The sequence below is a fragment of the Augochlora pura genome, chromosome 7 (genome assembly GCF_028453695.1).
Source record: "Augochlora pura isolate Apur16 chromosome 7, APUR_v2.2.1, whole genome shotgun sequence".
In the NCBI taxonomy this organism is placed as follows: Eukaryota; Metazoa; Arthropoda; class Insecta; order Hymenoptera; family Halictidae; genus Augochlora; species Augochlora pura.
In genome coordinates this window covers 40,844,927-40,870,229 of record NC_135778.1, presented here as the reverse complement: position 1 = coordinate 40,870,229, position 25,303 = coordinate 40,844,927, and the positions used below count along the sequence as shown (strand labels likewise).

The 25,303-nt window shown below is 43.8% G+C and overlaps 1 protein-coding gene across 1 annotated transcript in view; it reads right to left on the bottom strand.

The window, feature by feature from the left end:
* The window catches only part of LOC144472018 (uncharacterized), a 197,375-nt gene that overhangs the window by 28,679 nt on the left and 143,393 nt on the right, over positions 1 to 25,303 (bottom strand). Inside the window, exons 6-8 of the mRNA XM_078184647.1 lie at positions 7,880 to 8,008; positions 7,266 to 7,384; positions 6,114 to 6,348 (exon numbers count right to left, since the gene is read on the bottom strand). Coding sequence (XP_078040773.1) covers positions 6,114 to 6,348; positions 7,266 to 7,384; positions 7,880 to 8,008 — 483 coding nt within the window. The remainder of the gene's footprint in view (positions 1 to 6,113; positions 6,349 to 7,265; positions 7,385 to 7,879; positions 8,009 to 25,303) is intronic.

Below are 25,303 nucleotides of genomic sequence, written 5' to 3'. Positions count from 1 at the left end.
ATACATCATTTCAAGTTACACGGAGACCAAGCAATTTATTTAACCCCTTGCATTATAACTCCTTTCACCCTGCGTTTGCTAGCATTTATTTATTCTTAATATTTTTCTTAACAGGGCTGGACAATTTTTATTTCTTTTATCGCCTTTATGCCCCATCATTTATAGACTTTGACAAAAGAAGAATTTATTTTTGCTTGGATACGGAAGAAATAATATTCGCATTTAGTAAATCTTGTATGAAATGCAAGTTTGCTTCCTAAAATAGAAGACAAATTATGCAATTCGCAAATACGGCAAACATTGTAAAACTGAGGGGCACGTTGCTAACGTATCAGAAGGCGAGTCCCAATTTTGCGAAACGGGGTGAATTATTTAGCGGAGACTCTTGTAAAAGTTCATCCGCAAATATTGGGTGCAAAGCAAAAAACGGAGGCGGTGTTAGCGGCATATCGATCGTGATAAATAATGCAAGCTGGATGGGCGAGAGGGAACGGTGTTAAAAATTGGTTTGCCGGACACGTAGTTTTAGTCGAATAAATAATTGAACGTCGGAGTTAAAAGGTAACAGATTATCGGCGAACAAAATGCATATTATACTTTCAAATTTTTACCTCGCCGCCACATTTTACATTCCGCGCGGCAATTTACATCGCGAGGTCGAAAGAAATATCACTTGCCATTGTTAATCTGCATTTTGCAAAAGAATTCTCCTCGTCGCGAAATTATCTTTCGTTCGACATTATCGCGCTATCAAATTGTTCAAAGTAAATAGCAATTTTTTTCTTTGCCGATACCAGTGAATTGAGAACAATGCATACATGTTCTTAAATTATTTTAATTCATTTATTGCATTATGTTTTATTTATCCGTTTCATCGTAAATGCATTACATTTTCGGCTTAAAATTGTATTATAAATTCTACCATATTGGCTTTGTTTTATTTTATATTTCCAATCGTACCATGTCATTTTCTATATACGTGCATTATTATTAAAAATATTTAAAATACTACCATGCATAACAGAAACGAAATCAATTGCAAGAAACAATAAAGGCACCTCTACATGCTCAAAGTCTATTGTAGAATATATTTCACGAACGTGTTTCATTTATTTAAAATCTACAGCATTCGAGTACATCGACCGATGCTTGGACATTTGCCACGGTTGCGGAATTAAAGAACATTATGATGATGAACATTAACGAGTAATCGAAAAACGCGGCTTCGAAAATCCTGCGCGAAATGATTCCGGTACGAAGCGTATTCGAGTAACTAGCATGTTGTTAGAATCAGCGACAGCGCTCGAAACATAAATAATGAATTGAATTTAAGTAAAAAAATTTCATACGTTATATACGACGAAGTTAGTTATACTTGAAAATAAGGAAAAGTAATTGGTTCCGCTGTTACAACCGCTTGATAAATAGGAAGTTTCGCGGCGAAAATGTTATTTCTGTTTCCGACGGAAGAACAGAAGTCACGAAGAAAACAAATGGATCCGAAACGAGCACTTAGCCGCAAGGGGGCAAAAGCCGACGGCGTGCCTGGATCCAGGACGATCTTCCGGTTCGGCGACGCTTGAATTTGCAATATTTCATTGAAAATTGATGCCGCCTTCAATAAACCCGGCCCTCTGTCTTACGCCTCCGGTCGTCTCCTTCCCGCAGCCGCGATGGAAGAGGCGGCGTGCGTGTCTTCTCCTAGTTTATTCCGGGTTATATATCTGCCGCGGCAGACCCACGGGGGTTACGTTCCCTCCTTGGCTACGGCTCGGGCTCCGCGCACGACGAAGAAGCAAGCCACCCCCCCGACCTAACCCACTCGCCGCGTGTTCCATCTCTTACGAGGGAGAACATATCTGCAAAGCCACGAATGCATGGTCCGCGCGTTTCACCCATTGTGCATGATAATTGAAAATCCCGGGGATACGAGCCAGCCGCATTCCCGTGTGATTTAGTGCTACTTCGTATCTATTACTTCCGAGAGGACGGAGGAGCTAGGAGGTTCCTGCTCCCGCATTCCGATGAGTTATGTTGATTGATACCTACCAATGGAAAACAAGATTCTTTCCGGCGCGGCGGTGCTCGGTGCGTGCCGCGTACCACGCCAAGCCGGCCGATGGAAATTGGAACACGCGTCTTAGGGGATTCAACGTAATTCTTCATCTTGTTGGACCTCTGATCTACTGGGAGCTACGGTGGCGATTGCTCTGGGGTGACCGGCTGTGTCTCACGTTTGTTTTCAGGCGCAATTAACTATATATTTCTCGAATAACATATAGAAAATTTGTTTTAATTATGCTTTGATTACGTCTAAATGTAAATAGTCGAGCGTTAAATATTTCTCAACTTGAATATTTATATTTTTTACTTATTCTTTCGTTATACTCAACGTCGTACTAAAATTTTATGTCCCTGTCGGACTTGTTTTATTGAATAATAAACAGTTTCGACAAATAATTAGGAGTGAAACGTTTCGCGATGTTAAACCGGTTACCTGACGCAACGAGACGTTCATTTACGGTGGGAAGTATCAAACGAGATAGCATTCCTTGGAGCTCTGGACAAGGGAGGCACCGCGATAACTGCTATTCGAAATTTCTTGCGACCAGACACATGATGCGGATAAGTTCTCGAGATGGACGGAAGCGATACTATATCCAGGGAATTTGATATAAATGCCCCGAGAGCCGAGGAATTCAACACAGTAGAATTTCTCTGTCTGAGGAGAGGGAGCCGTCTTGACGGCCCACTCATGGGACCCGGCGCAACCGATCCCCGAGTTGCCGAAACTAATATTAATGACATCCGATTCGTCGGATCGACCAATTCACGAGTTTCATAATGGAATTCCTACCGAATTGCATTAGCCGGATATGGATAATCTGCAATTTGCATCGCTAGACATTAACTTCCTAATGATGGGGAAAACGTTCGGGCAATGCCGACGACATTCGCCTCGCCGAAGTTGAGGCGGACACGCCGTGACAGACGTTGAACCTCCATCGAGTGCGTTTAGCACCGGCAATCGACCACTAAAATCCCCACATAATTAAAACAATCTGATTAATTAAAGTGAAACTGGAAAGTCAATATTTATCATAGGGGGTGGCACATTAGAACTCTTCCGCATCTGAAATATTCTAGTCAAATTTAATTTGTTCAAATATATTTATGATAATAAATTTATGAAAAGAAATTTTCAACTAATGAAAATTAAAATTTTTAAGTATTCTTTTAACCCTAGAATACTGCTTCAAACTATTTTATCCCGTTTTAACTCGCCCTTTAAATCGACAACGTGATGGACGTTCGACGACAAGCGCATGTTTAAACCAACAATTTTGCTCTCTTTCCAGGGACGCGTGGCTACAGTTTACAGCAAAGGCTCGGCCAGGGAACGTGTCAAAACAAGTTCCAACCAACAGGACGTCGGAGGAATACGATAACGTAACCAACGTGGTCGGTACGTTAAGAGTTTGGGTTAGGTCCGAGTTAGATCCTCCGAGCCCCGACCTCTCTAAATCGGTTTTAACGTCTCCGGGGACATTCCTTTCATCCCTGACTACCCGCTGAATACTTAGATACCGCGACGGTTTAAGAAGTTTACGTTTTTAAAAAAAAAAAAAAGAAGCAACCAACCTATCCGGAAGTTGCCGAGGAAAACGCAGCAAGTTTCCGAAAAATGTGTGCCACCACTTTAAATTCGAAACTTTTGTCGTTCTCTCGAACTTGCACGCGTCGGCTTCTCCAACTTCCCTCCGTATCTTCTTCATCTCGTTTGCAAATATTTCTAAGTTCTTTATAAAATTCATTGCTCCCGCGAGCTTGCATTTTTCGTAGTTCGAAAGACGTTCCGGGTCAACTTTCTAAAACGCTTGCGAACAAGTTGCTATGTGTCTCTGTGCGAATATTTGTCAATTCGAGTCTCCATAGTAGAGCGACGCTTGTTGAATTAAAGTGACGCTATCTTCACTGCGTTACTATCGTGCAGAAAACGCAACGAGCAAATAGGGGTTCGCATAGAATACAGGGTTATCCAAGATAGACTATGGAAAATCTTTTCTAAATAAAACAAAAATTATTTTAAATCGTTCTGGTTTTTATTTAATCCCTCGCGCTGCTACCCTTCTTTTATGCTGCGTTTATTAGCCCTTATTTGTCTTTAATACTGTCCTTAATAGAACCAGAAAATTGTTGTCTTTCGTATTGAATTAATTTGCTTCCGTTTCTAGACTTTGACGACAGAAGAATTCAATTTTATTTCGACTTGGAGGAAATTAATAATAGCTACAATTGAAATTAATTAAAAAAATTAATAACTACGGGTACTTCTGGATAACCCTGTACAAACAGTCTCCAATACGAGAACATATTTCAGACAATTTCGAAGAAAGAGGAACGATTTCTTAACCAATTAACTGCACTCCACGGACAGCACAGATGATTCTAACAGCACGTGTGTCCGATGATTAGCGTTGTACCACAAAACTCGCGCCGGAGATAATTATCCTTGGCAAACCGAAGTTGGTAGACAAGACTCGAGTGGTTAGTTCGAATACGAGTTAGAGAAACTTCGCAGCTCAAGTGGCGGTAGTACGGGCTTGTCGGATACAATAAGTTCCACATTAAGTAATTTCGATCGGGGCATCGTTACGCATTCCGAAGATCGATGCGGTAGCAGTTGCTTCCGTTGAATCGAATAGACGGATAATAAAAGGACGCTTGTAAAACTGTTGATGCGATGGAATAACAGACGCTAATTGTTCGCTCAAACTTTTCTGCGCCGGGAGTTCGGTTTTCTATAATAGAGAGACCGGGGACGAGAGCGAGAGCCGGTTTAAGCGTTTCGCCTGGAAGTTTGCAACATTCCGGTTACTCATTAAGTAAAAGCATATTTCCCGTTGCTGAGCCGAACATTCCTCGGCACGCGAATCGGCACGTTCGTTTCGTTGGAACTTGCGGAAGAAGAAAAAGAAGAAGGAAAAGAGGAAGGAGGAGGAGAAGCTGCCTAAACTCTGAAGGATATTCAAATAGACGAGACATCTCATTTACATGGCATCCCTTAGTGTATGTAAATTGCATTCCGCGTCCGTTCCTCCGTCTGTGGATATTACAGTCCCGGCGCGGCGGAGATTATTAACTTCATCGATGGCGCTCTGGCACTGCACCGGACGGAGTTTTTCCTCTGGTTGTCGGTCGAGTAATTAAATCGAGCGGGGTCCGGGGCTAAGAGCGACTCGGCGGACCCGACCGGAAGTTCGAATTTGATTTAGCGGGGAATCCGGCAACATCGGCCGGAGTCGAGCACAGGACGGGAGAGAGAGACAGAGAGAGAGAGAGAGAGAGAGGGAGGGTGAGAGAGTCCACGGAAACCAGAGTATCGAGGACTCTCAAAAGCGGCTTCACGAAAAAGGTAAACAATTGAAATGCAATTCCAGCCACGGAGCGACGGAGCGACGGCGCGCACGGGCCGCTGCCTACGTGACTGCATTTCCGGTGGCTTTTAACTCCACCCTTACGGTTCGCTGCAATCGCCTTAAAACTGTGCCCCGTGCGCCCTCGCAGGCATGTTAAGCGATCGCTGTTTCTCGCCTCTCCGGCGACGGTCACGTAGAAGGTATCGGGCGAAACGGAAAGGGAAATCGGTGGATCGTCCTCCCCGGCTGCAAACACACGGAGTACTTTGTTGATGGAAATTTCAGACGATTTCCCCTTGCGGCCACGGATAAACGAACGCTCAGCTCCGGGGAAAAGCGGAGAGCGAGCGCGGAAAGGGACGAGATCGTTTACTTAACAGCGATCCTGTGCCAACTATTGTGTCTCTCGATAGAAATAAGCCTGCAGAAAACAACTTGAAAAATACGTTTTTAAAAATATTGCTGACCGAGCTCGGAATTGTTAGAAAGATGGCCGATGTCCCCGGAAACGATTCGCCTTCTGCGGGTAATGCACAGTTGTCCTCAATAAATGGTTGCGGGTCGCATCGTGCCGGTCGTGGATGGAAACCGACGTGTCATGCGCGCGCGGCGAAGGGGCGAAAAGAAACGGGGGGTCTAAGTGCGGAGCGTGCGTGGCAAAGTCGTAAGGTAGAAGAAGGTGGTGGGCATTACCTGAGATTGTAACTGGTCAACGAAACGTGCCCGGTGTCGTAAGCACGTCCGTGCAGCACGAGCCGGCACGTCGGGTACTTGAGCTTCCCTCTGGTGTCGTAGCGACCCGTTCGATCCTCCTCGCCGTTGACCTCCAGGTCGCAGCTGTTCGAAAGGGACCCCGGCTCCTTTCGCTGGTCGTGGAGGTCCCGGTTGCTGTGGTGCACGTTGTAACCAATCGAGTTCACTATGTCCACTGAAAACACACGGGTTCGCAGGCCCTTCAGAGCGAGGCTTTATTGAAACGAGCCCGAGCCGGCTGCCGAATATGTCGCGCTCCGATTCGAACCGGAACACACGGGTCTGCTGAACACACGGATCGGAATTAATTACCGTCGACAATGATTCGCGCGTCTTTCCTCCCAGATTCCTCTACTGGAACCGATCAGAAAAACCGATCAGGTTTTGTTAACCGTTGGCGGTCCGATGCCGAGTGTCACAAGATCACTGGTGTCCCATCGAACAGGGAAATTTCGAAAAAATTTTAACTTGTCCTTTCGTCAATCTTTTTTAATGCAGCATAGCTTAAATTATAGCTAAAAGTGTCTTCTTTTCAACCATATATAAAAAAATGTGATCTGGTAAAATGATCGTTGGATCTGATATCACGGGTCAATCTGGCGCAAAATCCCCGGGGCACGGTACGTTATAATTCCTGATGTATACGCGTCATGGGTGCTAAAAGCAACCTGACAATTTTTGATAAATGCTAACAGCGCCTCTGCGGAATATTTTTTAGCTTTTAGCTTTTACTACAAATGGTTTCGCGTTGTAACTGGCTTTAGATGTTTGCTGCATAAAATTCTGTCGAAAATTTCGTGCGGTTATCAATTAGTTATAAAAAAAATCACTCCTTAAAATACTCCGTTTAATCCTCGAGGCTTTCCTTTAAATTATACCAATTTAGTTACGGGATCTCTTGAGTCAATATTGCATTTAATTTTAAAGTATGAATGAAACTATGAATGTACATTACAATACTTTTAATTGTGATCTTAAATACCAGCTACATGCGTCACCGTAGGACGATTCGAGGGACGGTCTACGTAGCATCGTGACAAAAGAGAAATGTAATTACTAGTCGACGAATGTGTTCTTTTTCTCGGTACTCACGGCTTTTATTGACGTTTTCCGTAGTTGTCGTCGTCGGCGAGGCTTCCGTCGTGATTTCTATGAAATTGAGGTTCGCCACGAAGCCGTTGTAATCAAAGGACGGTACTTCAGGGCCGCTCCTGTAAAGGAAGAATGTTTTTATTAAAGCGGGTCCTCCGGCTCCTTCAGATTTTCGACGGTACGTTTTTGTCTTTGAGACCAGTTAATTGACCGCTATATTACGCTACGCTACAATGTAACAATTCTCTTATAAAATCAGCAAAAATAGACAACATTTTATAATACCTTTTCTAACAAAGCATCAGCTAAAAGCAAGCTATTTTTAATCAAATCTAAACTGTTAAAGATTAAAAATATTTTATACGAATCGCTGCTTTTGTAGTTTAAAATATTTTCAAATCCATCGCTTTCTCCGTACAAATTACAATGCCATTTGTTAATTGAATAATCTAGTGATCTTTCTGTCATTTAATCATTAAACCTACATCATTTAATCATTAAACCTACATCATTTAATCATTAAAGCTACATCATTTAATCATTAAACCAATATCAGTTTAGAGGCGGACGAAAGGGTTGGATCCTTTGGTGCGAGAATAACGTGATATTGTTACCTGAACTCGACCAGGAGTTTTTGCCCGGTGTACGTCAACAATGTTTTCTCTTTGCCACAAAGCATCTTCAGAAGGCGACTCGTCGTTGCCGAGCCCGAGTACACGGCGATATAGTCGCTGGTGCAGTGACTGTAACAGACGCGGGGAAGCACGGCTTTTAGTCGTGGTAGTGGTGTGTCGGTAGAAATTGCTGTTGTACATATTCCCTCTACGTAATAAACGAGAGTATAGTAATATAGACGATACTGTAATATACGGTAGATACGTCGCCTTTCAAAAATCAGTTTATTCGGTGCAATCTTGCCTTTGAAAATTGCTTTATCATAACATAATTAATATTTTATAGTATAATTAATTAGTATAATTAATACTACGCAGTATAATTAATATTACACAGGAAAGAATGATCGACTATCGAAGTATACTGTACTAAAAAACTCCATGCAATATACCAATTTCCAAATGCAAAATGAATCTCTAAAATGAAACAAAAATACTTGAAATTCACATTTTCCGCAGCTTCTAAAAATGTACGCTTTCGTGACTCCGTACAATTTCGTAATTGAAGCAAGGACGGATATCTCGTCGCCGAAATCCGTTTTTCCAATAAATGTTCGAGAACCGACTGTTGTTGGTAGGAAAAATCCCGTGGTTCGCAATTTTTTCGGTTTCCCGTCTCAATATTTAGACAAGTCTGTCAATTAACGCGACGTCGCGAGCTCGGTCGACTTCACTGAAAAATGGAAGATGATTGGAGTGTCCTGCGGGTTACGAAGAATCCCCGGGAAAGTTTAAAAATATCCCCCCCGACACGGATTACGGTCGTTGAACACGGAGTGCTCCGCGGATCGAGCGGGCAGGGAGTCACAAAAAGACGAGCGGAGCAAGAGAAACGCGAAACGCGAAACGCGAAACGGCCCCGAAATCGAATAAAAAGACGGCCGTCGAAACGGCGCGCGACGCCGGAGAAGGACGGGTGGTGTACTGATTTATCAGATGGCTCATGGGTACGAACAGTAGTCGATTGCCACGGAAGTTTTACTATTAAGAAAATATCCGATGTTACCGGGCGAGGCAGAGGCAGAGGCAGCGGCAGAGGCAGAGGCGGCTGCGTTGAATTACCACGATGGGATCGCTTGATTTATTTTACGAGAAAAGTTTCCCCGTTGCCTACCGACTACCTAGGCGATCCTTCATTTGGGAGGATCACGGGGATAGGTTTTTAATAATCCTCGCGAATTAGGGGACACCCGCTGCTTTGGCATGCGTACGTTGCTCCGTTTAGCCACGGACTTTCGGATACTGTTTACTCCGGGGCTGCTACAGAATTTTCCATTGCTAGACCACCAGTCGATAGTGCATTTTTATAGAGCAAAGTTAATCGTGTTTTTTGAAGCAGCAAGCAAATTACCCGACTCGTAATGGTATTTACTTAAATAATCTCCTAATTATACATAATTATCATAATTGTACCGCGGAAATTTATGTAAATATATTTTCTTTAAAAATTAGTTAATTTCATCCTCAATTTTTTTCAACTCGACGTGTCCGTCGTGTATTAAATTCACGCCATCGCAAAAAATCCACGCACTAAGAGGTGGAAAATTTATTTTTCATACAAGTGGACGGAAAGAATCGGTCGATGCACGTGCATAATAGAATCGCATATGGAAGCATATCATTGTTATCAGCGAATACGTTACAAAGCTTTCGAGTTACAGAGAGGCCGACCTTTTTTTCGGCGCGGCAGAGAGCGAGTCAATTATTTTGTTTAGCTCGCGATGCAAAAAATCCTTGACGAAACGGAAGAACATTGTAATTATCGCGAAAACACGAATAGCCAGGCAACGACAGCTGCTTCAATTTGTTAACATCGGGACGTGTAAAATAACGCGGCGCGTCGCCGCCGTTGTCGCCTGATTTTTCATATTTCTTCCGCGTTCATTTAACCGAAAACATAAAAATTTCCGAAACGTAAAAACCGCAAAACACAAAATTTGTTCCCCGAGAGTTTAGGTGTTGTTTAGATTGGTTTATTTTTTATCGGTTTCATTTCTCCTTGCAAAAAAACGTCGAAACAACAATGTTGGTTTAGGAATTGCTTTCCGGTTGGGCGATATTTTAATTTTACAAGTCCGTGTTTGTTGACTGCGCATCGCCAAAACACTCGAACACCCGCCGATAGAAAAAATATTTCCAAATTGCCTATTGATACGTTCGGTATTTTACCTTTTTGCGACGGTCGACTTGCGTTACTCTGTTATTGACAAATGAAAAATATTCCATGATTTTTTTCTCCCTGCAAAGCATCGACGATCGGCGAGCGGACGCTTACGAATCGGCTATAAATGTTCCGTCCTTTGACAAAAACCGAAAAAGTCATAAACATTTTAAAAATTCGTAAGAAATACAAATTCGCGGTCCAATTATTTGACGACACCATTTAATCGATAAATTTGTCCACTTTTCCCGCATTAATGACAGAGCTTCTCCAAGTAGGCGCGCTCTCGCCGCGAAAATAAACGAAATATCGCGCACCCCAAGATCTTTATTACGCGCGATCGCGTCGATGGTAATTCCAACAGCTATAAACAACGCGGCAGCATTCAATATCGAATTCATTTGAAATCGTGTCCCGTGTTACGCGACTATATAGATGCGACAGTAACGAGAATGTCCTGCCTTGAAAATATTTCGCTGATTTTCCACAATACTTTAACGACGCAAAATCGTTGGAAGTTTCATTAAAAGCCGGGGGGGAACAGCGCCGCGCGGCGCATTAACGGCCGTCGAAATAATGGCAACTGTGTACATATACCCGAGCCGGCGATATTTACGCATCAACCGAATATGATTCGAAGTAACGTTTTAGCAGGTTTTCTGAAAATCTGATTACGCGGGTTTACGTTCGCGCGCGTTTAATCGGCAGGATTGAAACCCCCCCCCCCTCGTCGAGACCGGGCTAATGTTATTACACAGTGCTTCGAATCATAATCGATAGCGACTGTAAGAGACTAATTATTCTACATCGATCGTTGTAGCTGCTCGCGCGGCTCAAGAAATAATTACCAAGTTTCGCAATTTGTTTCTCGCGTTAGATTGTTTCACGTGCCGACAGAAATAACAATTTTCGTTCTATTTAATTATTTTCATACCTTTTACTTTTATTACGTTTTTCTCTTTGCTGTACGCGCCAAGCGAAACAGGATTACAATATAAATAATGTGTTGCGTGTCTCGCTATAATACTTGCTTTCAATTTAATGGAACGTGTATTTATTAAAATATCAAATTTTACTGAAATGTTAACGACGTGTCAGGTTCTTCAATTTTAGTTGCATATTTTCTTATTCACCTGAAAAATGATTACAATTGGAGAACTTGCGATCCCTGCGACTGTGACGAAAATGGCGTGGATTAATTAATTGTTTGTTGCGTTCTATTGTTGATTGAAAAGCAACGTTCGTCATACGTATACATAGTTTATCAGGTATTTGTTGTTACGAAAGGAACTTGCATCAGCTCACCCCGAATCCAACATTTCGGCTATAAGGAATACTTCCGACGACGAATGAAGTTTTTTCCGGAACGACGAGGAATTAATTGACGGGGCCACGAGATTTTCTCTGTCCAGGACGTAGAATTCGGCAACTTTTCCGTATCGTTATTAGTCGACGTCGAACCGTTGAACGATCAGTTATCCGAAGAATTTCATTAGCCGGGCGGAGACACGAAGAAATAATTCTAAACACGTAACAGGTGTTCCGAAACTTTCGTCCCGGGGATTTAATTAATTGCCGCGAGCGCACCCGGGGTTAAGTAATTAATAGGGAAAGTTCGCGAGAGCCGCTTCGATTTCATCCGACGAATTTTCCCGGAAAATTCCTTTTTCGGCATTCCGTCGGCGAACTTCGGCCATTTCGGCCCGCCGCGCCGCGCCGCGCCGAGACACGCGACTACTTGATGCGCCGTTGTCGGGAGACGTGTGACGTGGCGCGTCGCCAATTTCTGAATAATTAACTGCGAGAGGAAGCCGCGGCCGCCTCTCATAATTGCGACTGCGCCCTTTCTACCGCGCGCTCGCGCTCGCGCGGCCTCTCACTTTCCTCCGTGTAAACATATTAATTATTAAATCGGCTCGGTCCGCTCGTTCTCGCGCCACGGCTCGTTCTCCGCGTCTCTTTTCTGTTTGCGTTCCGAAGCCTCTCGATAAGGTGGCACGATTGGTCTCAGTTAATTGGTCCTAGTTAACGTAAAGAAATTTGTACTGTGGTATTAACGAGAACCTTCAGCTTTATTAATTCCTAAAGGAACTGGATAATAACAGAAACTCGCGCAATCCAACGGCACGTTCTCGTTAAAAAAGATCGATCTTTTTTAACGAAAGAATGAAATTTCCCGACAAACATCATTGCCCAACGCCGCGCCGAGGATTTCGCCGGCAAGGGTCAACATCGAAGCGGGATTCCGGTTAAGTTTTATTCCAGTTTCCCGCGGCGAGGTTAAATCGGAATCGGGCGGCGGCGGCGCGCTTTCAGTTTCGGCGTAACAGGTCGAACGAGGTCGCCGGCACAGTTTTCTACGTCATTTTCTGCCCGAGCGGCCCGATCGCCAGAAAATCCGATTTCTCTAGCTCCATTTCGTACAATCTCGCCGCATAGCTGAGCGCGGAACAAGAATGGAAGACAACAAAAAAAGAGAAAAAAAAGAAAAAGAAAAAAGAAAAAAAGAGGAAGCGCATGACGCGCGAGATGGAGCGGGAAAGAGCGAGCGGAAAGCGAGAAGAAAAAATGGTATACGATGGTCGGGGAGGGGTGGGAAGGGGAGGGGGTGTGTGTGTGTTGCGAGCACTCAAGCCGGTAGAAATTGTCCGGGAATTACTAGTCCGTAAATCCGGCGGAGTGAATTAAAAATTTCCCACTCGAACCTGTCGATTGCGTCCACCTTCGAACAATGCGCCCTCTTCATTTAATTCCGATCGAACAAAAAGCGGATTAAAGCGGACCGCCTTCCGCGACCATTGTTTCGTTTCCTATGCGTGACCCCCGCCCCCACCCCACCCTTTTTATCCTTTCGCCACCAAAAATTAATAACGCCTCGCGTGCCGGGCTTTCATGTTCTCGCGCATTTGAATTTTATATCGGCCGAGAGGGAAGCGAACACTTCGCGAGCCGTCGAATCTCAAGTAATTTGCGAAAATATGTTTCTCTTTTACGAAACATTCGGCGTCGAGAATGCTCGCGTTTTTCCAGCGATTGTAATAAGAACAACGTTATTTAACATCGCGGGCAGTTAAAGATGAACAACCCCGAAAAGGGCGAAGAGAAGAAGGAAAAATTCATAGTTCCTTCCCGCAAATATTATTAATATATAATTTATAATAATCAACCTATCAACTACAATTATCGTTAGGGAACATATAGTTGGTGTGCACAAGTGTCGATGAAATAATCGTCGGTGATTTGAAAGCAACCCTAAACTAAATGCTGCAAGGCGGATCGGTCGCCCACTCCACCGAGCCTCCTCCATTTTGTTCTCATTCCAGACATTTGATTATTATTGGCCAAGTTACGCGGTGAACAAGGAACGTAATTAGGTGGAACAGGCAACCGATCCTCCTTGCTTCTCGCGTCGGTTAGTTTATTCGTCTTCTGGTTTACCAATAGAAATGGGTCTCGGGAGGTCATAGAAAAGTGGATATCACGGGCGTGCAGAATAAATGGAATACTCGCCTTGCTCCTCTGCCTAAACTGACTTATTCTGAGCAACGAACTATACTTGTTACCGCTTATTTCTTGCGTCACATTTCGAGCACACACTTTTCAAAAAGATTGCAACATTTGAGATTTAGATTGCAACTAAATAAAGGAGGTTTTAGGAACAGAATGTTACATTGCTTCGGAAAATTGTTCAACGGCAATGGCGTAATCTTTTCGACGCATTCGTTCGGTACACAGTCACAATGATCACCGCACTGCCACGCCGTTGATTCGCCGGTCATATTCAGGTTAGATCGTCGGAATAATTTCACGAGGACTGCCATCGCAATAATACTGTCCGTAACCGCACTGGGGATTTCGATGTTTCAAGTGCGCGTAACACAATAGCCCCGCGAACAATGTGGAGCACTTACCGTAATTCGCCAACGAGCCACTTGATTTTTCAACAATATCTGTTCCCGATCGTATTAATTCACCCCGGCGTAATATCGTCGCCGCGAACGGTTGCAACAATTTATTCTTGACGAGACCCCTTCGTTGTTTTTCAAATACGAAGTTCAACCCTTGAACGGTCAACGTTTTTCGCAATTGTTCTATAGACGATCTTTGTAACAATTCGAAGCTTTGTTCGGGAAATTTAAAATCGAAATTTAATCGACGAAAATCGAATAATTCATGAAATGATTGAAATATTGACGCAGCCAGCGCTTGCGAGAATTATTATTAATAAAATGTTTTCATTCGACAAGTTTGAGGTCTGCAGAGTTTTTAGTTGAACGTTACAAAGCCACGTCCGTCGGTTACTTTTAGGCCCCGGTTAGGTTTAGCGTTAATTCGCTCGACAACAAGACGATGAAACGTGTTTACCCGAGAAGGGAAGAAAAAGGAAAGCAATTTTTATTTGGCCGCCGGGCACGGGGCGGAGAACGATCGCGGAATATTAAACGCGGCATCGCGCGATTCTACCGTTGCGGGGGAGGGAGGATCCCAACGAATGCAATTACAGCAATAATCCCGCGGATAGCAATAACTGGGCACACGGATACATTAGATGCGGCGGCGCGCCACCGGCGGCATTGCATCCGTATTACGTAATCAGGGCCGTGCCAACAGATATCGCATGTAACTGCCTGTAACTAATGTAGAATCGTACGCGCTACGTTAAATTAATTCACCGTCGGCTTCTATGCCGGCGCGATTAATGCGATACGCTCCCGCGGAAACTTGCTTCCTCTCGTGTATCGTTGTCTCCGATGCCGGGGATTACGCTCGCGGCTTGCTGATATTGAAATTTATATTCTGACAATCAGTGTCGAGGCCCCTTCGCAAGGAAAGCATAGGTTACCGGTGCCAGATACCGTCAAACAATCGCCTCCTGTGACTTTCATTTGTTTTCGAGCATAATTAACTTTACATCGAGCAATTCAAATATTAATATTATTAATTTCCACTGTATCGAAATAAAAATAAATTCTTCCGTTATAAAATTCTAGAAACGGAAGTGCATAAGATAATAAAATAAAGAAAAATTGTCTGGTCCTTTTATTAAAAATATAAAGGATAAATCAACCCAATTCCTTGATAGGAATATTATTCAAATATAATAATATTTTTACCACAAAGCTTGTACTCCCTATTCTTACCTCCAATTAGGTAATCAATCATGATGTACAATATACGGGGAAAAGTATTCCTGTCGGTAGCAAGCTCCGATCGATCGAATAACTGATTTCCGATTAGATGCAAACGTATTGCGCTGTTATTAGAATAATTAACGCTAATAGGATCTAGACAACGTGCTGCTGTAAATACAAACAATGGGTTCGCGCAATAAATATGATCATAGGCTACTCCAGAATCGTGCGGTTGTAATGTTATACACAAACCAGCGGAATATCTGTTTACCGTGCTCGGCACAGAATAATTACTGAATTACGATGATTTACGTAATGTAATCCAGTGGCGCGACAGCGGATTTCTATTACCCTTTTAGACCCAAGTTTCTTCCGCAGGTTATGACAGACAGTATTTGATTTTGACGCAGGAGAACTTCGCATTTTATAAAAATATTTCTACCGCAAGATATTTTTAGATATTTCAGATGCGAGCATTCACCATCGAAAGATTCAACGCGAAACTTGTTCGTGTCGACTATGCACATAAAGACAATCTTACTTAACCCATATAAAGCGAAATAAATCTGGCACGGCGGGAATTAATAAAATTTTTATGATTTACGAGGGCAAGTTTAGAACGGCGACCGCAAAAGTTTTTCGCCGGTTCGACGGAACGACGAAGTTTATGTCAGACGTGTCGCCGGAAATGGTTCGCGAGGTTGCCGAATTTTAAGACGAGGCGGTGCCTCGCCCCGTCGATCATTATTCCTCTGTCCAGGCGTTTGGATGGCCCCGCAAGGAAACTTGCTCCCGCGAGTTTTAAGAGGTTCTAAGCGTCGATACGTGGTTATGACTAGTTTAGCTCTTAATCCACTCCTCGTTATCTTGTCGCTGGCGCAGCTGTTGTCATGGGAATGGAGTAGAATGGGAACGAACGGGAATCCACCGCGGCGGTGAAACTTGTAGTCGATTGCAAATGACCCTTCAGCGAACAAACCCACTTCACAGGGCAGGGGGCTCGACTTCGCTGTTATTTGAGAACTGCGGTCCCGCGAAATACGACAGAATTTCTTCACCGTTATAATCCCCCCGCGCGGGCGGTGTTTCCCGCCTATCAATTTGCGACCGGGCGGGAAACCTCGTCGAAGTTTCTGAAAATAGAAGTGCATGCCAACGAAATGAAACCCCATTTTCAATTGTCCCTTCTATACGTTCGCGTCCTCCTGCACAGTGGTCTGTGGAAAGCTTTTTGTGTCCGAGAGTGAAATTTATTTTGTACGTTCTCATTTCCCGGGGACATTAGTTTTCGTAGAAAACGAGAATTTTCGGGGGCAAAATTAAAAGTATCTTCACCCGGACACGCTGTGGTAAAATTTCATTGTTTAGACACCTCGTTTCGAACAGGTGTAATTGTTTGATGTAACGCGGAAGGAGGAGAGGATCTTTCAGTGAATGGAAGCATTCGAGGGATGCAAAAAATTGCCGGACAGATACACGTTTATCGTTACCAAATTTATATAAATGTTATACAGAATTTAAATGTAGAGCTTAAAAGATTGCACAGCGTCCGTGGAACGCGCCGTTAGATGTAATTTTTCGGATTAATCACGGTTATCTAGCGGAAATTCAAATAATCGCCAAACACGCGATATTCGTTCGGCGGATACGATTAAATCAGTTCAGCGACAGATTAATTATTCCGGTGAATTGAAAATTCGCTCGGGAACGCTTGTTCGCGACGTTGATTTTATTAACGGGGACCACTATTGACACTTATTCGAAGATATTCCCGCGGTAGAGCGCGGAATACCGATGGAAGAAAAAAATCGATAGCCGTGCGAACTGTGAGTTGAACTTTTTCGTCACTGGCTCCCAGCGCTGAAACTCCTTTGCATACATTTTCGGCATCGCCCTTTCCATCGGAAATATGCAGATTCTAGCCAAAATGCATTTTATCGTGTGTAAAATTTTACGCATTTTTCATTGTATCTACTCGTTATAAATATCAGTTAATATAATAATTGCCAAGTTGCAAACGTTAATCGTTGATCGAATTATCTTTCGCCTAACTCTGATTTTCAGTCGAAGGAGACCGTTCCGACGAAACAAATGTTCATCGCGTTCGTCGAACGAGAGTTTCACCTTTTTGAAATTCGAGAGCGGCCATTTCGTTTGCAGGAACCTAATAATAATTAAATCCGGTAGAGGCCGGGCAGTTTGTGTGTCAGCGAACCGTTTACGGGATCGAAATAACTAGCACGTTAGAAACTAATCCGGCCAATCACTTAATCTGTTTCGGCGAAGTACGTTATCGGGTTCAGCGGATTGAAACGAAATGAAACGTAAATCTGGTTACGCCGGTGGCGGCCAATGTTAAAGTATAATCAGGATTAGCGGGCGAATTGAATTGGTTGCCGCCGCGATGGCGGCCCGCTATCGCGACGCGCAACACGCAATTTATGGCAGACGGTGGAAGAAGGACCAACAGGGGGGAGGGGGGTTGGTCTTCTCTCCCACTCCCACGACTCCCCCGGCCGGATATTATTTTTCCGGCGTGGAAGAGAAAAACGGAAGTTGCCGGCCCCCGTGTCACGTTTAATTCGAGCTTGTTTCGGCCACGTATCATTTCCGTGTCACGTGCTGCTGATGGCAACGCGCGCGCGGACCGTACGTGGGCGAAAATTTAAACAAGATAGAGCGTTTCGAAACGGAACTAGCCGGTCGACGCCGGAAAAATAAACCGGTCAAGAGAAAGACGAGTACGGAGAAGGCGCGAAGAGAGATAGAGACGCGGAATGTAATCAAATTCGACGACCAGTCTCCTCGTCGTCGTCGTCGCCGTCGCCGTCGCCGTCGTCGTGGTCGTCGGCTTGGAAATTAGCGAAGCTTTCTATAAGCGTGAAAATGGATTTGCATCGCGTCCGCTTGTTTCGCGTAACTAACTTCACCGACCACGTTATTTAACGTTTGCTCCGCCTGCCCACATCCCGCTCCAGTTAACCACCGCCGACAGTCTGTTAAATATTGATTTTCCGTTTTCCGTTCTTCGCGATGCGACGAGTAAGACGCATTCCACGCAAACTACGCCGCGATTTCGCTCGCCTTTTTTTCTGTACCGTGTTCCGACCGCGAACTTATAAAACACAGGGGGCCTAAACGTAGCCTACACATTCTTTTATCGAAATGTTGTCAGCGTTTTCATCTGCGACACCCTGTATATACACGCTGGATACGAATTAGAATTCGCGCTATCGATGCTACACAGTTTCGCAGCTTCAAAGAAGTTAATTAACAGGAAGCGATCGATAAAAATCACGTTCGCGATCGGCGGGGCAATTTGACGGTGAAAAAGGGGAATAAAAGCGCGATAAAAAAAATATCGAAGCACTTTTATTATTACGATGGAAGGAGACGACGATAGGCGTTATTGGAAAATTTCTTCAACGTGTCCGGGAATGATTGAACGCTTCCAGCAATCAATCTTCGCCCGCCTTATTTTACAGTTTCGAAGAAAAAAAAAAGCAAACGTATCTGCATTAATATTTTACTTATGCATAGAGATCCCTATCGTCGGACTGATGTTTACCGTGAAAACATTTTCTCTGTCGATTCGGGAATTCGTCGGAACCGCTCCCAGTAGAAATCTCCTTGAAATCTTCCCATGCGAGAAGGTATAAAGTAAGTATTTGTACGGTATAAAGTAACTTTGGATTTTGAAATTATTACGCATTAATAGCAAAAAGTGAGCGGATAAAATAGAGAACTTAGATTCGAAAAACTGAAAAATTTAAGAAACGCTGAGCTGGAAATTCTTTTATATTTCTAGAAAATGATTTTATCTTCATCTGACTATTTGGCTACAATGAGGTCTCGTTATTTATTATATCTATGGTCATGTATCTCTGCTGTCCGGATCATCGTATGGCGAGCTGAGGCAAACCAGTTCAGCTGCGTCTATCCTCCACGGATTTTCAGGAAGGAATAGCGGCCACGCGACGACATCTTTGTTAGACGCCGAAAAATTCCGGCGGGGTTCGTATTTTGCGCGATGACGGCAACGATTCTCGTTTCTGCTGAAATTGGCCGTAACCGTGGTCTTTAAGGCGAATCTCCAGGACAGAAGATCAAGGAGGTGGAAAGGGGCATAGATGATGTCGGGTCGAGAAGCCACCCACACGACCGGCGCGCGTCTTATCTCTAAGCTTTACACTCTATTACGTTTATTAAAAGCGCCAGTGGAAGAAAGTTTCACGGTCCAAGGTTCCGTGGTCGGAATAAAAATGAGATCGGCTCGGATCGCGTCTTACGGATCGTTTCGAACGCCTTATGGTTCCACTGATAGATCGGGAATGCGATTCGGGAACCTATTCCGTAACGCGTACCTCGCAGCCTGTCGCTGGAAATTCAACTTAAAATGTAATCGCAGTCTCTATTACAGACTCCACGTAATAGATCATTTTCATTCTGTCGCGCTCTTCTCCAGCGCATCCTCGATGCTTACAACGCGCGTATGCTCGCCGCTCAGATTTTTAACATGGGTTTTAGATGGCAATCTTAAATCACTTTTTGCAATCGATGCACCTCGTTTTGTGATTCCTTTATTCGTAACATAATTTTATTCATAACTTATTGTTTAAGAAAGTTTTTAGATATAGAGATCTTTAATATATAAATTTTATAATATATATGTGCGTAATAAGTCACGAAGGTTGTATTCCATGTAAAAATACAGATAAATTTGTTTCCTCGCGTTTCATACAGACGAATTCTCCAGCAAAAGCTCGCAGTAAGCGATAACTTTTACGATAAATTGTGCGGTCGTTAAAGTGTTGAGATTTAAAGCCAAACGCCCAGTGAAATGTTGAAATATATTGCATCTTTTGAAATGTGCTACGTTTTTTTATTCCCGAATGCTCGAACTGCGATTTCTATGGTCGTTCCGGAGTGATTTACTCGGAAAAGATGCAGAGCTTTAGGAATTTTGATAAATGAACTTAAACTGCGTCTGTATCTAGGTAACGCTGCATCAAATTGTTCGAAGAGATATTATTTTTAATAACGGAGGCACTAATTTTGTAATTTTTGCAAGAAAAACATACTTTTATTTTAACGTTGCTTAAAGCGTTCATTATTTTTGGCTGAAAAGATTGCAGATCTTTCAACAGTTGTAACTTTGTGAAAAGCTACGATAAAATCGTGTTCTTTACTTTAAATTAAAGCTTGAAGTCTCTACTTTGCGATACTATTTTCTAATTTTTAATAACAGACAATTAATAGTTCAAACCCCGCTCTTTAATTCAGAGACAGAATATGCAAAAGCAAACCGAACAGATGCATCGAGTCCTCGGTCTAATCGTAACGAAAAGCAACGCGACCACAGTCGGTGACTTTCGTAGAATCCTGAAGAAGAATCCGGCGATTCCGTCGAGTTTCGAGTCGGCCGCGTGTTCGGCGTTCCCAGAAGGCCGTGAAAACATAAACAGAGCCGCGATTTCAACTTTCCCGCAGCGACGTCGTAAAGCGGGGAGTTCCCTCGAATCCCGAGTCGTCGTTGGCTCGGGTCCGGTGGCGAAGTTCCCCGACGTGAAATCCCCTCGCCGACCGGGGACTTATTTCGTCATAGCTCCGCGGCCCCCCGGTTGTCTGCTGATTTAATCGCGGTCTCCGCCGGCTAACATATTCAACGATTTGTACCAACTCTAATCGTAGTTTAACCACCGCGGATGTTAAGCGACCGAACAGGAGAAACCGGCTCTTCTGTTCCCGGCCCGATAATTAAATTCAACGATTCGACGATCGTCGGGAACTCGGGGTCTCTCCTCCGCCGCCGCTGCCGCCGCGTAACCGTTGAGTTTCTTACGGCTCTTCGAGAGAAGTTTTCCCGACCCCCGTACCCGTGGCACCGTTGTCACTGCATTTCACGGAAAACTTTCCGCTCGGGATCAGAAGGATGGAAACGGTCGCCCGGCTAGAACATCGACTTGGAGGAATAAGAATGTCGGCGAGACCGTCGCGACGAATCGCGCGACGCGCCGCGTCGCGTCGCGTCGGCAAGGGTCAGTCCCCGTCTCTCGTGTAAATTTCGCGGGCGAAGTTTCCCCGAGTTTCGTTGCTCCGAGCAAACATTCAGAGTCCAATTGCGCCGCAGCGGTTTCGCAAGCAATAGTTCTGGCCGAGATTAAATTGAACAACGTACTTGAATTCTTCGGGCCGGGCGATCACAGATCGCCGGGGACGCAACATCGGCTTTCTGTCGATTCGTCGGACGGGTTTGTGGCAGTCGCCTGTGATCTCCTGCGAGAACGTTTAACCTGTCGGTTATCTCAATTTGGCGGTCGAATTGACGCGCGGTTCCTTCTGATGCTACTGTTGGTTAATTATTGATCGATACGGTAATGGTATCCTGCGGTACACGCTCCGTGTTTGTCGTTGAACAATACCCTCGGACACTTGCACAATGGATGCTCTTGCTGTCTCTCCACGTCATTTTTTAACTGTTCGTCAGTTAAATTAACTACTTGCCAATTTTTATTATAACGTTTGAATGTAACGACTGAGATGATAAAGTGACTGAGATTAAATGTCTCGAGCGTTGAAGATTTTGAAACTAATTAAATATAAATTTTGGTAATTGCAATGTCACCATTGAATGCCTAACAATCAAGATTATTTTAGCATACTAATGATGACACGACATATGCATACACTATTCTTAGCAAACGCAGGTTCGCGTGGTCCCGGATTCTACTTAGCCTATGCTTGACTATGTATTACTCTCTCTGGGAATGCTTATGTGTACAATCCTGTTCTAATCATGCAATATTCAGCTACATGCGCTGCCAATATGTTGTTGCATAGTTGCACTGATATCCACCTACACTTGATTCCTGATATGTTTTGTCGAACAATGTACTAATTTGTTTTCACAGATCCGTTTGAACAGAATTACGATTAGTGCAATTCTTCCTATTCGTCATACTAACCTACATACATACATACTCGAGCCTTAAAGAAAATTTCTTGAATTCAGTATCAAATAATTGAAATGATTTATTAAGTAATTGAAAAGAAAATTAATACGTCTCGTTCGATAAAAATAAATTTAATAATCGATGAGTAAGAACGATGCCGTAATCTTCTTTGCTAGCCCCCACACAGTAATTGACTCGACTATTCTTTCGTCGCGAATGCGCATCTACTCCATCGTAACGTTGTAGAAACACTCGATTCCCGAGTTCATCTTCTCGCAGATCGCACAATTTCCACGCCCGAAAACCGAAGAGCCTTGCAGCGAAATCAATTTCGTTGCGGTTGTTCCCTAGAAAATAGAGGGCGGTTAAGGCGCTCGTGATTGAGGAAGCGTGAACCTGGAACGTCGTACAAGTAATCTCGTTCCAGGTATCGTCTTTATCCATCTCTCTCCCCGCGCGCCGATATTGTTCGTTCATTTCGATCGTTCTTTTCGCGTCGGAACGAAGATTCGGGAAATTCGCGAAATTCGCGAAATTCTCGCGCGAGTTTTCCCGGCGCCCGTCACTGGCGCGCGCCCCGCCGCTTTCTCGAGGGCTCCTCGAGAAAAGAAATCGAGTACAGGGGGGACGGCCGTGTGTGACTAGCTTGGAATAAGGCGGAGAATAAATTCCTGACATCCGGTGTTCTCTACGGGTCGTTCCATTTCTCCGCGCGGTCATCCCCCGTCCGTTCGCTCGCTCGCAAGACAACGAGATAAACGTGAAAATGTTCTCCAGGTGCAAGAGATAAACCCGGCGAAGTTCAACGATATTTCTCCGGGCCGGGGGGCGCACACACCCGACATCAGAAACAGGCCGAGCCGCGCCGCGCCGCGCCGACGAACCAAACTAAATCGCGCTGGAATAATTACACTCGAATTTTATTTTAAATTGCCTCTCCGCCGTTCGAGGCTGCCGAGGATGCTCGCAATCCGTCGAGCGAATAAAAGCGGAGAGCCGGCTTACGTTGCTCCGCGGGGAATTCGTTCGTTGTCTGTTAACGCGTTCGAAGAAATTGTTTCCTTCGTCGAGCCGGTTATCAAAGCGCCGTTCGATCGCGTCGGCTGATTCGAAAGAGACGCTTGTTAAAAGCGCTCCCGGAATTTTTCTGCTCGGAATATCGAATTCTTTTTAGAATTCCGTGAAAAATGAGAAGAATTTTACAAAGAAACTTGAAATCGTTTTAAAACAATACAATGGCAGGGTTAAAGTCTAATTTGTTTTCATTTTTAAACGTGTATCTATTTAATAAAATAATTATTTAATAAAAGCGTTTTTCAACCGAGAATTATGAACTAAAAATGGATGTTATATCGGGTGTCTGAACTTTGCGCGTGTAATATATTTTCGATTCATTTTCACTTTGATGAGAAAATGATTTAGCGGTGGAGGAAAGCGTAGCCGTCACGTTCTTCGTTCCTTTTTTCCCCGATTGAGAAATTCGTTCGGGGCAAACAGCCGCGAGACCGCAAGAAAATCCGACAAGAAATATGATCAGTTTGAGGAGCAATACGCTATCCCGTTCTCGAGACGCAAACGATCGATTGTTTGGTCTTGCGAGTTTGCCAGGCTCGCCCGATGGTTATAAATAACAACGCCGACTGCGTGAAACGCAGCGAAATCGCTTCTATCGCCTCTGGAATAACACCGATAAGCTACACATTTCCGAAGACAGGCCTTTTATTGGACTTTCATGTGGAACCACGAAAAATCCGCCATAAACCTTCCCGCTGAAAATGGAGTCGCACGTTCAACGTACCCGCCCGCTTTTCTACGTTCGTTATATCGATGAATAAGAAACAAAACTATCTCAACGACAAAACTATTTCTCTGCTTACACTAAAAATTCAAACGATAAATTTATTATATTTCCATCGATTGTTCGCATCGCGCGGAGTTTCTCGCAAAATTAAAAACTAATATTTGCCCTGCTTATCGATTCTTTGTTTCAATTTTCCTGATATTTTTGGAAGTCGAGGACTTTGTTGAACGTTTCAGCTTTTACACTTTTGTAGTGTAAAAGAAAAATATTTCCGGCCGGTTTGTACCAGTTCTGTAGATTCTAAAAATTTTATTCGGATCGAACGATGCCGAAACACCGAGGGCCAAACCTGATGAAACATTTTGAATATTTAATTGGTACAGTTCTGCGAAACGTGTTCACTAGATTTTCGCATCCTCTAGTGAACTAATCTTTCTAATCTTTTTCAAAAAAAACCTCGAATCGTTCGGGGCCAATTTTTGAAATCTTGACTTCTTTGCAATAGAATTTTTTTCATAACTGCGTTTCGATTAACGCTTCTTCATTCTTAATAATTTGTAATTCTTGTAGGGTAATAGATAATACTCTTATACGTTGTTTTCTTTTATTATATAAATTCAATACGTTTCGCTTGATAAATATAAAATTAATCACGTCCAGAAGCAAAGCCGATTTCGATTAAAAAATAATGGATAACATTGACGTTTAATAAAGGACGTGGAAAATGATCGCGACTCCGCGTCGTCGTCGCAGCGCAGGAGGTTAAAGAGCATCCGAACATCAACGGAGGTCGTTGTACACGTATCATAAAGTTCCGAGTAAACTGCCATCAAAGAATCACGTGATCCGTTGCTTCAATTTCGAAGAAATTCGCAAAGCCGCGAACGTGCAAAGACTGCCGGCCACGATTTCTTTATTAACACAAATCGCCGGCCATTCGCCGGCTGTAAGAATTGCGTTTTACGACGTCGGAGTTAATTCCCATGGCTGCAACGCGATAGCTTCAACTTTCTTCGCGCGAGATAAATCTCCCCAACGCGTCGTTCGCCGTGCAGCCATCCTGCTTGTATCGTCCGGATCGTTTAAACTCGAGAAAGATGAAGCACGGGGCGGAAGAGAGGCGGTTTCGAGTGTGCTTCTGACTACATAAAACAGGCCTGAGGTGTGGGAGGCCAATAGGGAGTCTGCGATACGAATTCTCCTCGACCGGACGGATCCGGCCGGATTTACTATTTAGAGCAAAATATTCGACCGCTCCTTATCGGCTGCGGGACGTCTTAACGACGTCACACCGGCAACTAGAATCAACGTCACGAA